Source organism: Dermacentor albipictus, chromosome 10, assembly GCF_038994185.2.
Source record: "Dermacentor albipictus isolate Rhodes 1998 colony chromosome 10, USDA_Dalb.pri_finalv2, whole genome shotgun sequence".
In the NCBI taxonomy this organism is placed as follows: Eukaryota; Metazoa; Arthropoda; class Arachnida; order Ixodida; family Ixodidae; genus Dermacentor; species Dermacentor albipictus.
Window position 1 is genome coordinate 28,223,681 of NC_091830.1, and position 14,399 is coordinate 28,238,079.

The 14,399-nt window shown below is 44.3% G+C and overlaps 1 protein-coding gene across 4 annotated transcripts in view; it reads right to left on the reverse strand.

Moving 5' to 3' along the window:
- LOC139050392 (uncharacterized PE-PGRS family protein PE_PGRS10-like) overlaps positions 1-10,938 on the reverse strand; it is a 28,309-nt gene extending 17,371 nt beyond the window's left edge. For 3 of the 4 annotated variants that reach the window (XM_070526689.1, XM_070526688.1, XM_070526687.1), the window contains exons 1-3: positions 10,807-10,932; positions 3,522-3,587; positions 573-644 (exon numbers count right to left, since the gene is read on the reverse strand). In XM_070526689.1, coding sequence (XP_070382790.1) covers positions 573-644; positions 3,522-3,587; positions 10,807-10,909 — 241 coding nt within the window. In that variant the 5' untranslated portion in view covers positions 10,910-10,932. Of the gene's footprint in view, positions 1-572; positions 645-1,950; positions 2,038-3,521; positions 3,588-10,806 lie in introns of all 4 variants that reach the window. The other variant, XM_070526690.1, reaches the window with a different exon arrangement.
- Between the last annotated feature and the right edge of the window lie 3,461 nt (positions 10,939-14,399).

The following is a 14,399-nucleotide window of genomic DNA, read 5'->3' on the forward strand; positions in this document are numbered from 1 at the left end:
AACAAAGGATTTCTGAAAGCTCCGCTTTGGGTATTATATCAGATAACGTTTTTCGTAATGCAGTCCTAACTAAAATAGCCTGAATATTAATATCTGCAGTTTCCTAGAACACGAAGTATAGTTATGATAAAAAAACTAGGTTTTAATAATATCATTTTGATTATTTGATGTCACAAAGCCCCCGAGACGTATAAATGGGACAGCTCCATTTTCAATGTGCGTCGGTAATAGCTCATACCTGCTATTAGAAGCATAAAGGTATTCATAAGACGATCGAATGGGCTACAGTGGAAAGAACGCTGTTGTGAGCCAGTTTAGATTACAAAATGACGACAGGGATGTGCCCAGGTACCCTTGAAATTAAAAGTTATGCAAAATGAATCTGCATCATCCATCAGCCTACCGTTTGCAATTTAAGGTCTCTCCACTCTCCTAACACAACCTCGACAAATTATTCTTCAGACATATCCCTCATAATTCACAAATGCTGCGCCGACCATCATATTCTCTAGGCAAGAAACACGGAAGATAACGATACATTGGAAGGCCATAGTCAACATCCAAAGTTTTACCTCCAGTAGCAGCTTCCGGTGTGCCAGAGGTTCCAGTCACTTTTTTCATGAAGTTCCCAATGAATTGGCTGCCTGTATGTGCGTTGCGAAGAAATGGTAAAATATTTTCACTCTGTTAAGCATCGTTGGAATGCGAACATCCCAACATCACCAAAAACCAGATCACTCATTCTATATCGATAAGCCTAACGGGAAAAATTGAAGGTGCCACCAGTTCAAAGACATTTATTAGGTGTATATTAAGAGCATTCAACAAAACTGTGGCGCTAATCTGGCGCTGCGTGGTGTTGGTCGTAATACATGGTGGCGAGAAAGAACCGCTCAGTCTGATGTAAACAATACTTTGTTAATTTGTAATAAAATTTACAAATAAATGCTGCAGTCGCGTCCAATTAGGTACAATACCTTTCTACTTATTACTGCGGTGACTCAAAAAGGCCGTTGATTGATAGCGTTGCCAAGCTGTTCCACTCTCAGCAAGAGCCTCCTCTTGCGTGTCCATTTACTTAAAGCTCAATCTTTCGTTTAAGCGTTTGCGCCGTGATGGGCTTCGGCCTAGCAATTTCCCGTATAATAAATATTGACGTTTCAGTCTTCCCTCCTAGTTTTTGACACAGCGATAATACATGTTTGTAAGCAAAAGCCGAGTATTTCTGTTGATTGGATGCGTACACGTGCTGAATATAAGTACCTTTAAAGCTGGAGCTCCTAGGTTTACCCTTTTGTAAAAGCTATGCACAGGTTACTGTCGATGCTATGCACTGTGCGTCTCAGAAGCGTTGTGCTGTATACATGCTTTGGTCGTACGATTCAATGCTGCGCCGATTTGTACCACCTGCTTTTATTCATACCTGCCGCGACATAGCGCTCTCGTACCTTCCCTATGCTAGCACTGACGTCCCCAGCACTGACATATTATGAGAATATTCCATGCATCTACTTCGCGCTTTAATAACTGATTGATGAGGTGATGAGATTTTAGAGTAATTGGATGCTACCCGTAGGCGTAAGACATTTCAGCGCATAAGTCGGTAAATATTGCCCAATTTTTGTTCGTGATAGCCGCTTTCAGCATTCAAGACACCTGCGGCATCGACACGCTGTACTCGTCGATTGTGAACGGAACAGCTGCGATCACGCGTGAAACAATGCATAGCTTCTGAAGGTGGCAAACGCATGGCCTCCGCTGTTGGCGCGCGATACCACGCAAAGCAGCACCGTGCTGGCCGTTGGGGGACTTAATAAAATATTAGGGTAAGTAAAAAAAGTAATTCGAAGGGGATCCATTCGGTTGTTCTGGTTTTGTTACCACACTGAGCAACGAAAATATAATGGTCGGCTTACTAAATGTTTCAGACGAGAAATATAATAAGTTTACCTTATATGGTGAGAAAGCGTGTCGTCAACTCCCTGCGCCCCAAATCAAACCTTTCGGTAGTAAAAGCTTAGATCCAGAACGTCACGCCTAGAACAAATTTAGATTTGTCTTTTGTAGCTTCAGAACGACGAAATCCGGCCGCTGGGTTTGTATATTCGTATACATTCTCGTAAAAAGTAGTGCGCCTAATCTCTTAGGTATATGAAATTACTCTAACAGAACAAAAGCACTTAGGTTTCGCTCTTTTTCAACTGGTAAGAAATATATGGTAAGCTCTGCTACCTATAAAAACTTCAAATTCCTTTACAGTGGATCCACAACACGGAAAGAATCCACGTTTAGTGTACCAGATGGCGCATCACGGAAGCACAAGCAACAGATTATTGTTACATACGCACTTACTCGTCCTCCGTGCATACGGAAGGTAAATGCCCAACTATTTCCCACATCCGCACTGTGGCGGCGAAAAAACATGAATTAAGCCTAGAAGGCCTTTCATTTCTCGCAAGAGCGGCTGTCCTTCCACCAAGACAAATTTTTAGGAAAAAAGCATCCATCGCATTCTAAGTTAAAAAGTTAACAGCTATCGCAACCAACCGCGAGTTTCAGCTAGGCAAAATTTTGGCTGTGGAGCCAAAACGAAAACATGACACTAAAGCTATTATGACCACATCGCATGCATCTGCTTCGCACTTTAAAAAGCGATTGATGAGATTTTAGAGTAGTGGGTGCTACCCGTAGACGTAAGACATAACTACATAAGAATACACAGAAAGAAACATAAAAAAACGTAACGCAAGACAAACATTACGCAAACAAACGTACGATAAGCAAACATTTTTAACTTATTACCTTTGAGATACGACCGCTCCAGTGGCTTGCCAGGTGCGCTACCAAATCTTCCAGCTCACGTTTTACTAGTACAGCCTATCGTTAGCCCTAAAGCACCGATAATTCAGAATGGTTCTCGGAAACAGCATCAAAGGATTCGGAATATGCAACACTGTCAAAAGTCATGAAAGAAATATAAAGCAAATACAAGCGTCATTTAGGAACTAGCATGTCAAACATGCTCGGCGGCGACTTGATAGATTCTAAACGAACGGCAATGACTTCGGCGCTGACGCCATGTCTAATAATTGCCTGGCTTTGTCATCTGCTCGCGTCCTCCGTCCTTTGGATTCTCTTCGCAGCCGGGAGAGCGGTGGATTCAACAGTTGCCCGTGGAACTATCGGTCGTGCAGATAAGAGAATACTGCGAGATTTTGGTTGCTTTGCTTTTATGTGTGTCAGATTGAAATTCTATTTCTTCTTTTGATTTTCACAATGGCAGTTTTACATTTAAGTTCGCATTATCATGCGCTCTCTCCTTTTTTTTTGCGAGTGCGTATTGTTCTGAACAATGTTTAACATTGAGATCAGGTAGGCGCGCTGATCAATGATGCCAGGCTTATCATTAGCACATTTATCGCAAGATATTTTAGGCAGGCTTAGTCACAATATTTAAAGCGTGGAGGTAAGTTAAAAAGAAGTTATTCCTCCGCCATATCCGCAATTATCAAGGCCATTACCTGCTTGTTGTAGCGCTGCATTGCCGATTGCTTTCGCTATCGCGTCCTGGTTTGGGATCTTGAAAGCTGCAAGAGATCACAGGTGGTCAAATTAGAGGTGGAAGAACTAGTGGATGCGCAAAGGACGCCTGCAAAGAGCGCTTACGACATGAGGAGTACTCTTACAATGCTCAAATGCAGCGAAAAGCATGTTTTTACGACACTCTATGCGTATTATTGGTTTGCTGATGGTAAATCTTGGTTTCCTGTGAGGCAGTTTGCCACACTAATGGCGGCGGGGTCACTATTAACAGAGCATACCGGCTCACCTTGCTTCCTTTATGACGTAGGAAATGAAGTCAGTCTGTAATGGTGGAACCATGTGCAAGAGACAAGCCCCGAAGCGTGGGCATCTAGCACTTTGCTTTCGTTTGAGGTATGATCAGTGTCGCCTTTACATGAGCAAAAGCCTATTCTTTACCCTAATGGGCTTCACTAATACCTCTTTATGAACTTGATTCTGACAATTAGATCCGTACAAACTGCGGCACGCGCATCATTTCTGAATTATTTCTTCATACGAATTTTGTTATTGCGACATTTTGTGTGAAATTTGAGTTTTTATGCAAGAAAAACTTCCACAATACGAGTTCCTTATAGCTTATATTGTCTTTCAACAAAGAAGGCACACTGGCGTACTATATCTTGTGGTAGTGGATACACCACAAATCGTGTTAGCGTCACTCTAACTTGGCTGTTTGACGCCGAGATAGAATTGATATTAATGAAGCTTAAGCCATTGGACATGCTGTTTGCCGCATACATGGAATGGGCATATAGACTATATCTCTGAAAAGCTGGCGAAAATAACATGACTGCGTAACCGGCCCATAAATTAGGATGTAAGAAGTGTTTTATTTTCATTTTCAAAACGTTCTTTCATGCATAACTTATTGCCAGATTAGTACGGCGTCTTGCTATGCGTAGCATTAACAATCAGTGTAGACTAGAAGTATTAGTCATTTAGTTAACTTTGGTGTATTTTCTGTTACAAACAAATAAACACTACTAAACAAAGTAGTGTTTTTATGGGCCGAGGCCATATTAAAATAAAATTTGTGCAAATCTTGGATAAACAATTCAAAACGCAACATTAATCGCGTGATAAAATTGAAACTTCACCAACTATTTGAATAACATCATGCAGGTTACTGCAGGCACAAACCAGATTTTTGTCAAGTACACGCTTGTCAACCAAGAGCGCCTGCACCTTCCCTCCTCAACCCACCCCCCGCAAGAACAATAATCCAAATACCGAACTCAACACCAAATGAAAAGAATTCGGTCAATAAAAGCATATGCGTAAGAGAAATAAAGAAATTGTTTCAATGCTCATTTCGTTTATATCAGTATCCGCAATGATGTCTTAGGGCTCCCTATTGATATTATTTAATCATTCCTATTGATTTAATATATGTATTACTTGAATTTATGTGTTAGGTAGGAAACGATGTGTGGGGATCTAGTTTATTGGCGACGGCTTGTCTGTAGAGTGACATAACGTGAAGACAGCGCCACCCTACTTGGTTAGGCTGGCTATACTGGCTGTGCATTTCAGACGAGTGTGGCCTTATGCTGATTATAACATACAACAGTCCCCCCCCCCCTTATTACGGGTCGCCAGCAAGCGGTCGATCATTGGTGCCTATAGCTTTCTGGCACCCGCCCGGTCCTATTGGATCGTTTCAGGGTCACTGGTCCTACTGGCTGTTTCGGGGAAGCCAGTTCGTTTACACTCCCCTCTCCTGGTGGCACCCGACTGCTGAGCGGCCGTACCTGCGTCTAGTGTACCGTCACTGGGTGATATTTCGACCACAATCTCACTTTGGGTATCTGCGTTCTCGGACAGCGGTATATCGGACCAGGGAACCCTTGGCGAATCTATTTTGCATCTCATGTGATTTTCGTGACAAAGCCTTAGAACCCCGCCTACGCGTACCAGGAACGTCATTTGTGACACCTCTTTGACAATCTTTTTCTGGCCGCCAATTGACCCTTTCGTTGCGAACGGTGCGGACTTGCAGCTCTTCGCCTTGCGTTAACGAGTGGCTGCATACCTTCTTCTCATCTACCATGCGGTTTTTCCTTCTTTTTTCACTTCTCTGTTTCCACACATTCATACTGTCTGCTTTCAGCATAGACAGCCTGGTTCGAATTTCTCGTTCGAGAAAGAATTTGCAGGGCGCTCCTTCTGTGAAACAATGAGGTATCGTCCTGTATGAAAACAGGAAATTATCAATGCCGTGCTGTAACGACCGCATTTGGTGGGCTTTCTCAACTTCGAGATGTAGTTACAAGATCCACTTCTTTGTTGTCTGGAGAAGCCTTTCTACTGCACCATTCGTTTGGGGTGATATGACGGTGCGAAAATTGAGTTTACACTCTTTTGCTCCAAGAAGTGTTGAAATTCACTGAATCGAAACTGTGTGCCCTTGTCTGTGACCCCATAACTGGGCAGACCATACGCCACAACACTGCTGCTTACCACCTCCACCGTCGTCGAGGCTGATGTTCCGTGCATTGCTCTTATCTCGAGTGATTTTAAGTAGGCGTACATCATTAGCAGCAATGACATGCCTTCTGCTGCCGCAAAATCCAAACGAACCCTTTTCCAAGGATTTGCGGCCAATAGCCGCAAATCCTTGGGAAAGGGTTCATTTGGAATCGGTACTGCATGAGCAGAATTCCGCACACTTTGACAGACCTCGCATGTTCGTACCATGTTTGCTAGATCTGTATCCAGATTTGGCCACCAAATACAACTTCGGGCCAGCATTTTGATTTTCCTCATTCCTGGGTGGCCCTCGTGCACTAAAGGCACAACAGTTGACCAGAGAGCTTTCAGGATAACAACCCGACTTTTCCACAACAAACCACCCTACTCTATCGACAGCTCGTGTCGACGATTCAAATAGGGGCGGTATTGCTGTTCTGTTTCGTGTAGCCAACAGCGCCACGTCATGTCCATTACTGCACTGAAAACTTGTTCCTTCAGTCACTTCCTGGGCTGTAAAGGGAACTGGTGAAAAAATTTTATTGTTCATCCCCAGCAGTTGTGGGGGATAAACAGAAGCTAGCACTGACTCCTTGCTCAGAAGCAGCTTGCATTTTTGAAAGGTGTTTTCACAGTCGTTTGTCCACTACCACGGACAATATTTTCTGTACAGCTTGTAGAGCGGTTATAAGGTCATTGCTGTTTGGGAAAGGAACCTAGTGCAGAAATTCGCCCGTCCTAGGAAAGTATTGATTTACAACGCCTTGGCGGCGCTGAACGGCAGAAGAGCGTAGTCCTTTGCTAGTTATAATATGCAACAATATGCACTAAATTCCACCATGCAGTACAAATATGAGCTATTTATTTGTGCTATGGTGTTTTTCGTCAATTATTTTTAACCTGTGGCATGAAGTTTTGATTGAAATGTGTTATAAGAGTTTTCGCCCCTATTTTGTGAGTTTTCAGAATTTTTTTCTCTTTGAGGCACATTTTTCTTATTGAATGAAGAAGAGCACCGGCCAAGCTGTCTTCAGAACTTTCTTCCTCTCTTTTACTTCGACCATGCTGATTTATCTACCAATTCATTTACTGTCGTACACACTATAAATAATATATATTGTTTTCAATAACGTTTTTCAACTTCATTATTGCGATAAAGAACATATGGACACTCCAGATGCCTTTTCGCCGTGTCAGCGTCGGAGTTGCTGTGATGCTCCATATGAAGTACAAGTGCAATAACAGCATGGCCGTGCGTCGTGTGCCAAAGGTGCGAGTGAAAGCTTTCACAGGAGCAGAGCAAGGTGGCTGGATCTCGCTCACGCAAAGGCGGAAGCACGCCGTCTTCCACAACGCGCAAGACACTGGGGTGGAGAGGGGGGGGGTGAGGAGGCGATCTACTGCGGCGGCGGCTGCATATGATGCGGCTGAGCACAAGTGACCGAGCTCTACCTTGAAAGCGATCTGCCACAAGTACAGGTCTAAGGCCGTTATAACGTAAATATATTGCAGACTTTTGTATTACGAATTTGCAATCAGCCCTCCTAATTAGTTAAAAGCTTTTTTGGACCACCCCCACATGGCCTGTCTGTCATGCGAGTGCGACGTCAAGAAAACCGCAATAGCTCCCAATCTTGGCGTGTACACACTTATTATGCATTATTCAACTGAACAAAACAAAAATAATTAGTATTTCTGATTCGATGCCTTTTCTGTATTCACCCTCTGTTGTTAGTCGAAAGATATTAGGCTGCACACACTTCACCTTTGTGTCACTCTACGTCCCCAAACTACGAAAACTCATTTCCGTCAAAGTGACATGTACGCGTTGAAAATGCATTAATAAGCCAAAGAAAGCTGGATTTCTTTTTCTGAATAGACTGGCACTGCCTCGTTCAGAAAGGAATAGAAGATGGCTGCCGCCGATTGCTCGGGCACTGGCTACTCTCACCTGCCACCTGCCGGAGAGCGTTGGTTTGTTTGCATATAGTAAAACTTTTTGCATGGCTATATAACGTTATCGAGGCCTTACAGCACGTATACGACATCGCTCTGCCAACTCTTCGTTGCTGAGGGTCAGTTTTAGCGAGATTTTTAACTTTCCGTTGCACACCGCCTAATTTCACACAAGCCGCCACAAGCTAAGTAAGGGAAACCGGACCGATCGCAGACGCTGGTACCACCCTGTTCATCCGGTTATCTATTTTCAGTGCACTGGCTTGGCCTCAACGAAACCCTCCCCACTTGAGCGTTCTCTCCTCGCCCTTTGTCAGCCATTTGGATAAGAAATACCGCTCCATGTAGGCAATGTTATTCGTTTTGAAAGCAAACAAAAGTGACCTATAAACGAGAAGAGCGCTTGATTGATCTCTTCATGCGAAGCAAAGGGTCACCACCGGATGCTTGCGCCGGTGGTTACGCCGGTGGTTACGATATGAGGAGATTGGAATAAAAACATATGGGAATAGTTTTACGTTAGAGTGCCCTAGGTGCACCGAGAGGTCAGTTTCATGTACGCTTCGTGCTCGCCGCTTAGTTCGCGTTGAAGCGAGAGGCAGAACGAAGGTCAATTCACTCGCTTCTGCTGCCGCTCTTCCTCACGCCAGCGTTTCGACGGCGACTGTCCTCGGTCATGAAATGAGATGTGTTCATGCTTCCTTGTGCGCGAGTGACACCACGCTTTTTAATTGAGTTGGTAATTAAGTGCATGTTTACAGGTATTTAGGGCCGAGAAGACGAATATATTTACTTCGTATGACTGTTCACTATTTGCTATCGCAATCGATGCTTCGCTTTTGGAGCGAAAGTGCGACTTGTGTGTCTCATACTTGAATTTTTGTTTACTGATGTTTTCTACCATACGCATGACCTGCTGCGTAAGCACTTATTGGTGCTTTTGCTGAGGACATTCCTCTGTTAGCAAGGTTACTGTTATTTTTCCTGCCATGTACTGACTCGTTTCTGTAATGCTGCAGAATGTTGATTGTATAATAAATGACGCACGCATTGGTGGCGATAGCAAAGTATAGACAACTGCAGGATGTAAGGTTCGTTGTTCTATCGCCCGTATCAATTGCAGTGAACACTGGCCTAATAATTAAAATGGCAAGCTTGATGTAACGCGCCCACAGCAAAAAGGACCAGATCTCACTCAATGACAGCGAACATTTGTTGTAAGAATGTTAGTGTGATGAAAAACGCCAGCTTGGGGAATCCAACGCTTTGCGCGGCCTCTGGTTTAAGCGCGTTTCCAAAACGAGATTAGGTATCCTAAACACCAGGTACGCGAGAAAACAGCGGACGTGAAGTCACCATGCCAGTTTAGCTCGTCAAATCTTTGCATCTACTACAGATTACCTTCAATATAAGGCGCGCCGGACCATGGGTGCACGGTAACGCTAACAACAATGCGCAGTAACGGCTGGGATATGGGGTTAAACAAGCGCTCCCCTGCCCAACCTCTTCCCCCGCCCTTTCTAACGCGAGCTTGATAATGTTGCCTGAGGTTAGGGAAACGGCAGCTAGTAGAGATAAAATAGCACATAGTATCACAATAACAAAAGGACTCAAATCTTGTAAGCCAGACAACGTGCCACTGCTGAATAATTTCTGCTAAGGTATTCTTGAAAACTGCCTTTAGTGTCCTCACGCATGCGGCATGCAGTAAAAAGGAATATTCATGCGGATTACTCAGAAAGATAGCCCATCCGCTGAAACTTTCAATGAGGTTCGGACCTGGCGCTGTCTGCACAAAATGGTTTCACGAAGGCGCTGGGGATGATAGTGCGAGGTTGAAATTCATTTGTTCAAGCAAAAATTATTCTGTAAAGTAACACTTTATTTTATTTCGATTTCAAAGCGCAGTGATGAGGTAAAATAATTTTGAAGAAAACATTCAGATAGCGACAGCTCCATGCAATGAGCATAGCGTAGATAAACAGGCAATAAGGGTGTAGAATTTTAACCCATCAAAACATGAATAAATAAACAGAAAATAGCACCTGTGAAAAAGCAAGAATAACTAGAACACAAAGAGACAAGTTTTCGGGGGGGGGGGGGGGGGGCGAGCTTGGTTAATTTTTACCTTATTCAAAAATCACTACCAAGCAGCTAAAAGTTCTGTGTTGCTCGAATGCCTATTGACCCACCAAAAATGCGGACGCTTTTGAATAGGTATCGCGTAGACATACTGAAATTTTGGCTAAGCATAATCGGTTTAGTTTTCTGTGCTATTGTGCCCCATTGGCACGCTTCAGCAAAATGTTGACTTCATAGACCTCGTAAAACCATGCTGTGATGTTCTCCCAACCCCTTCGGTGTATAAACGTGTCGTATTTGATTCAAAAACAAGATTGCTTCTTATTCTTTATGAATTCCTCACCTTCTACCCGGTGGTTAGACTCGCTTTTCATGCCTCAAAAGCAAGGGTCTAAGGTTCGCACTGTCATTAGGCGAATAAAATAACCTACAAGTGAGGTGCATTATAAAACTACGCTTCTCGACATGCTAAATTTTGATCTCTTCAGTTCAGCCCTGTCCCAATCACACTTTAGCTTTTTTTTTTTCTAAAAGCGTTTTCGGGACATATATTTTACGGGCTGATGGGAATAACGTCTAGAGCAGCCTATGTTGTTAAGAAGACATTAGGAGCTCCCCTCAAGCAAGGAATGTATTGTTTGGGTCCAACCTAGGGTAATTTACCGGTACTTACGGGACAAGCGGGTGATAATGGCGTGCGTACCCAACACTTACCGTGGTTAGCATTCGGGAGTGCTAGCAACATTACTAATGTTTTTAGTACAACAATCCCGTTCATCCTTCGGGGTCCTTTCCTGTAAACCGTCGAACCGGGCATGCAGCTGGTACGACTATCGAACAAAAGGCTGTTTTTGTGTTCTTTCGTTCTTTCTTGTCAAACTGTCCAACAACGTTCAGAGGCCATATTTGCGTATCTTACACAAGCCACTGCTGTGTTTTTGCCATCGTCATAGCTGTAGTAGACAATTGGAGGGCTTAGACAATGCCAGCGCTTCACCTACAGCCGCATAGCCGGTGCGCCGTTGGTACATGGCTTGATGTAAATAAATCATGTTGGAGATGAATCACATCGAAGGAAAATAGGACGATGGTCTCGCGACGGAAACGAAAAACACACTACCCTGTCTTTCTTCAGTAATTGGCATCATAATGCTCTTTGTTCTTGCATGTTCTTGCAGCCTGCCGCATGCAGAAAAAAAAACGAAATGTAATAAAGTTCCATGACATTTATCAGCTGAGCATAGCAGGCTTAAAAAAGTTTTTGACGTGTTTCTTTTTTTTAACAAACCGAAATGAACTCGCCCAACTGCACATTACACTAAAGTGCAATATTCGGGATGATTCGACGCAGATGAGATTTTTCGCATCATATTTATCCTCCTAGACAACCATTGACAGGCAAACTAAGAATAGTTCCACCGTAATTTTTGACAAGGTATTTTCTAAACGCAGTGGTAAAATTAAAAACAGGCAAGAGCTACATCGCAAAGCCCATTCGAACGTGAAGACTTTACATGTGATCTCATTCATAACGCTTAAAAAATAAAAGCAGCTATTCGCATGTGCATTTGATACACGGGCAAACCCTTGCGAATAATTCCGCCACATGAAGTTTCTGTGTTGTGTAACCACTCTGACAGGGCGTGCCTGCTCTACGTTAGTCAAATAGTTTTAATGAAGCAATATCGCATGCGCAAAGTAGATACGTAAGCTCTGAAGCTAACAAAAGATTTGCCTGATCAGCACGAGGTATCAAATGCGCCTTCAATAGTTATGCGAGTACGAACACTACATTTCCTTCTTTTCGTCTGTCTCAAATCTATAACATTTTGTAACTTAAGGTTAACGTGCCAACTTCCCTCCTTGAAGCACTGCTCTCTGCAGATGACGACAGGCGGCGACACCAATTTATGCTTGCACCGTCGCGGCAGCACCTGACATCCTTATAAGCGCAATGAAATTTGCACTTATTTCGTAAAAATTTGGCAGTTAACTGTGCCAAGTGTAATACCAAACAATGTTGACTCCAAAATGAGATCGTTCTGCAAAGTTTTAGCAAGAACAGTGGCGCGGTGAACGCAAAAGCTTTGTTCGAACACGCGCGGCGAAATATCCAGGATCCTGTATACAGCCTCGCTGTAGAAGTCCCCGCAGGGGCGTCTGCGTCAGCAGGCGTTTGGTGTGTTGCGACACCACGTACCCGAGCACACGAGGGTTGGACCCTCCCGCGTGTAGCCGTGCGCGGCTTAGCCGTGTCCGGGGAAAGGGGGATCCTGGAGGTTGAGCCGATGCCAAATGTTCGGACCTTTAAGGCCCCCCGGCAGAGGCAACACACCTCTTTGGCCTCTGCTTCACGTAGATTAAATACGCGTTATCCTTTGTAATGCCCTTAGCTCCATGTCATTGATGTCCTGCAAGCTCGCTTTTTCTCCTGCAATATATCTGTGTAATTGTCTTTTGTACCACCCATGTCAGCGAACCGTTGCCCATTCTTGAATCGCCTCCTCCACTTCTCTCTGACACTTCGTACTTTTCACGGTGAAGCTATGGCTAGAAACGGCTCGTGGCAACATAAAATTTATAAGCGCACAAGAACACAGCTGCGTTTCTCAATTTGTTGCACGTGGAAGAGCAACGTCATGCAGCGGCGCGTAGATAAGGTCGCACGTTACACCGGGCGTTTCATGGTCATGATGAAATAACTCTAAAGCGCTGAAGAACGAGGACAGACGAAAAGAACAAACAAGACAAGCGCTTTTCTTCTGTCCTATTTTCATCTGGTGTCGTTCTTCAGTGATGTAGTTATTTCATCATGCCTTATATACGCGTGCAAGCTTCTGTGCTTTTATGGTTTCATGTGCAATGCAGAGACACTTGGCATGGCAGTGACGTGAAACGCATCTCTTGTCTCCACATAACTTGTTTCTAATCCTGAACAAGCTCTTATATCCTATGTGTACTTTCTCATAGAGTCCTTGCACCAGAATAACGAATGGACAGAATGAAGCGAGTACACACACACACACACACACACACACACACACACACACACACACACACACGCGCGCGCACACACACACACACACACACACACACACACACACACACACACACACACACACACACACACACACACACACACACACACACACACACACACACACACACACACACACACGCACACGCACACGCACACACACACAGGACACCGGCGGACACTATCAGCTGTCAGCGGCTGTCAATGGTCAACTATCAACAAACTCCATTTTAGTCGGTTCAGTATGTTCATTCGTTATTCATCCGGACAAAACTCAAGTATGCTTAACTACGTATCGCACTGCAGAAGTTTCGTCGTGTTTCTTTTCCACAGCGAAACCGGAAGCCAGCCAGGTTCCTCTTCGCAGTAAAGGGGGAGGGAGGGGGTGTCACTAACCATAGCAAACTGGGCGCCACCATAATCCACGCTCAGCTGCTGTCAGCAACCTAGTTCATCTGTTCAAAAGAGCGTTGGCATAGTGGCAGTACTTATTTTCTGAAACGTATTGCACCAGTAAAAAAAAGCGCATGTTCTCGCTTTGAGCATTAATCACGGAGAGATATGCATCTCGTTTGCGGAAGCGTCGAGCTCGCTCAGCAGTGCGTTCCGAGTCAAAAGAAAGTAAGTCGAATGCATGCTCTATCACGCGAGAGGACTCGCATGAGTGCTAGTACAGGCATGTTATGAAACTCTTGCGCAAAACCAAATATTTGTGCACAACGAATCGTACATTCTCTTGTTGAACGCAATGACATCCAGTATAACTGCTTTCAGTCAACCTAATATCTCGAGGCACCGTTCATTGAGCTAAGTCTCGAAACTCTCACATCTTGCCCCCTCCAAGTCACCTGCAAAGGAAGAACGACGAGGTTGCGCTATTAGGGTTCGATGCTTAAGCACCGAAACTTCGTTAACCTAGCACGAAAGTAACCGCCCCTTCCAGCCCGTGAAGATGGCCAAACAGCGAAGCTGTGTTAGTTACACCGAGTGTTACACCATGCAAGTCAAACTTCGCAAGCATACTATATTTTGAATCTTTTGTTTCACCACTTTTTCGCTCCATCTTCGCTCTTGCGTGATTCGTGTGGTGAGCATGCTTTAGGAATGCTGCCTTTAAAACTCGGCTCCTTTGGCGCGCAGCTGAGGTCGGCCCTACGATGACGAATCCGCTCACAAGCCAACTATCGCTGACGCCCACGGTAGGCAACGTCTTCCTCGGGAGTACGCACTACTCGTGGTCTTACCACAGCTGTAGCTGAAATGGCATGCA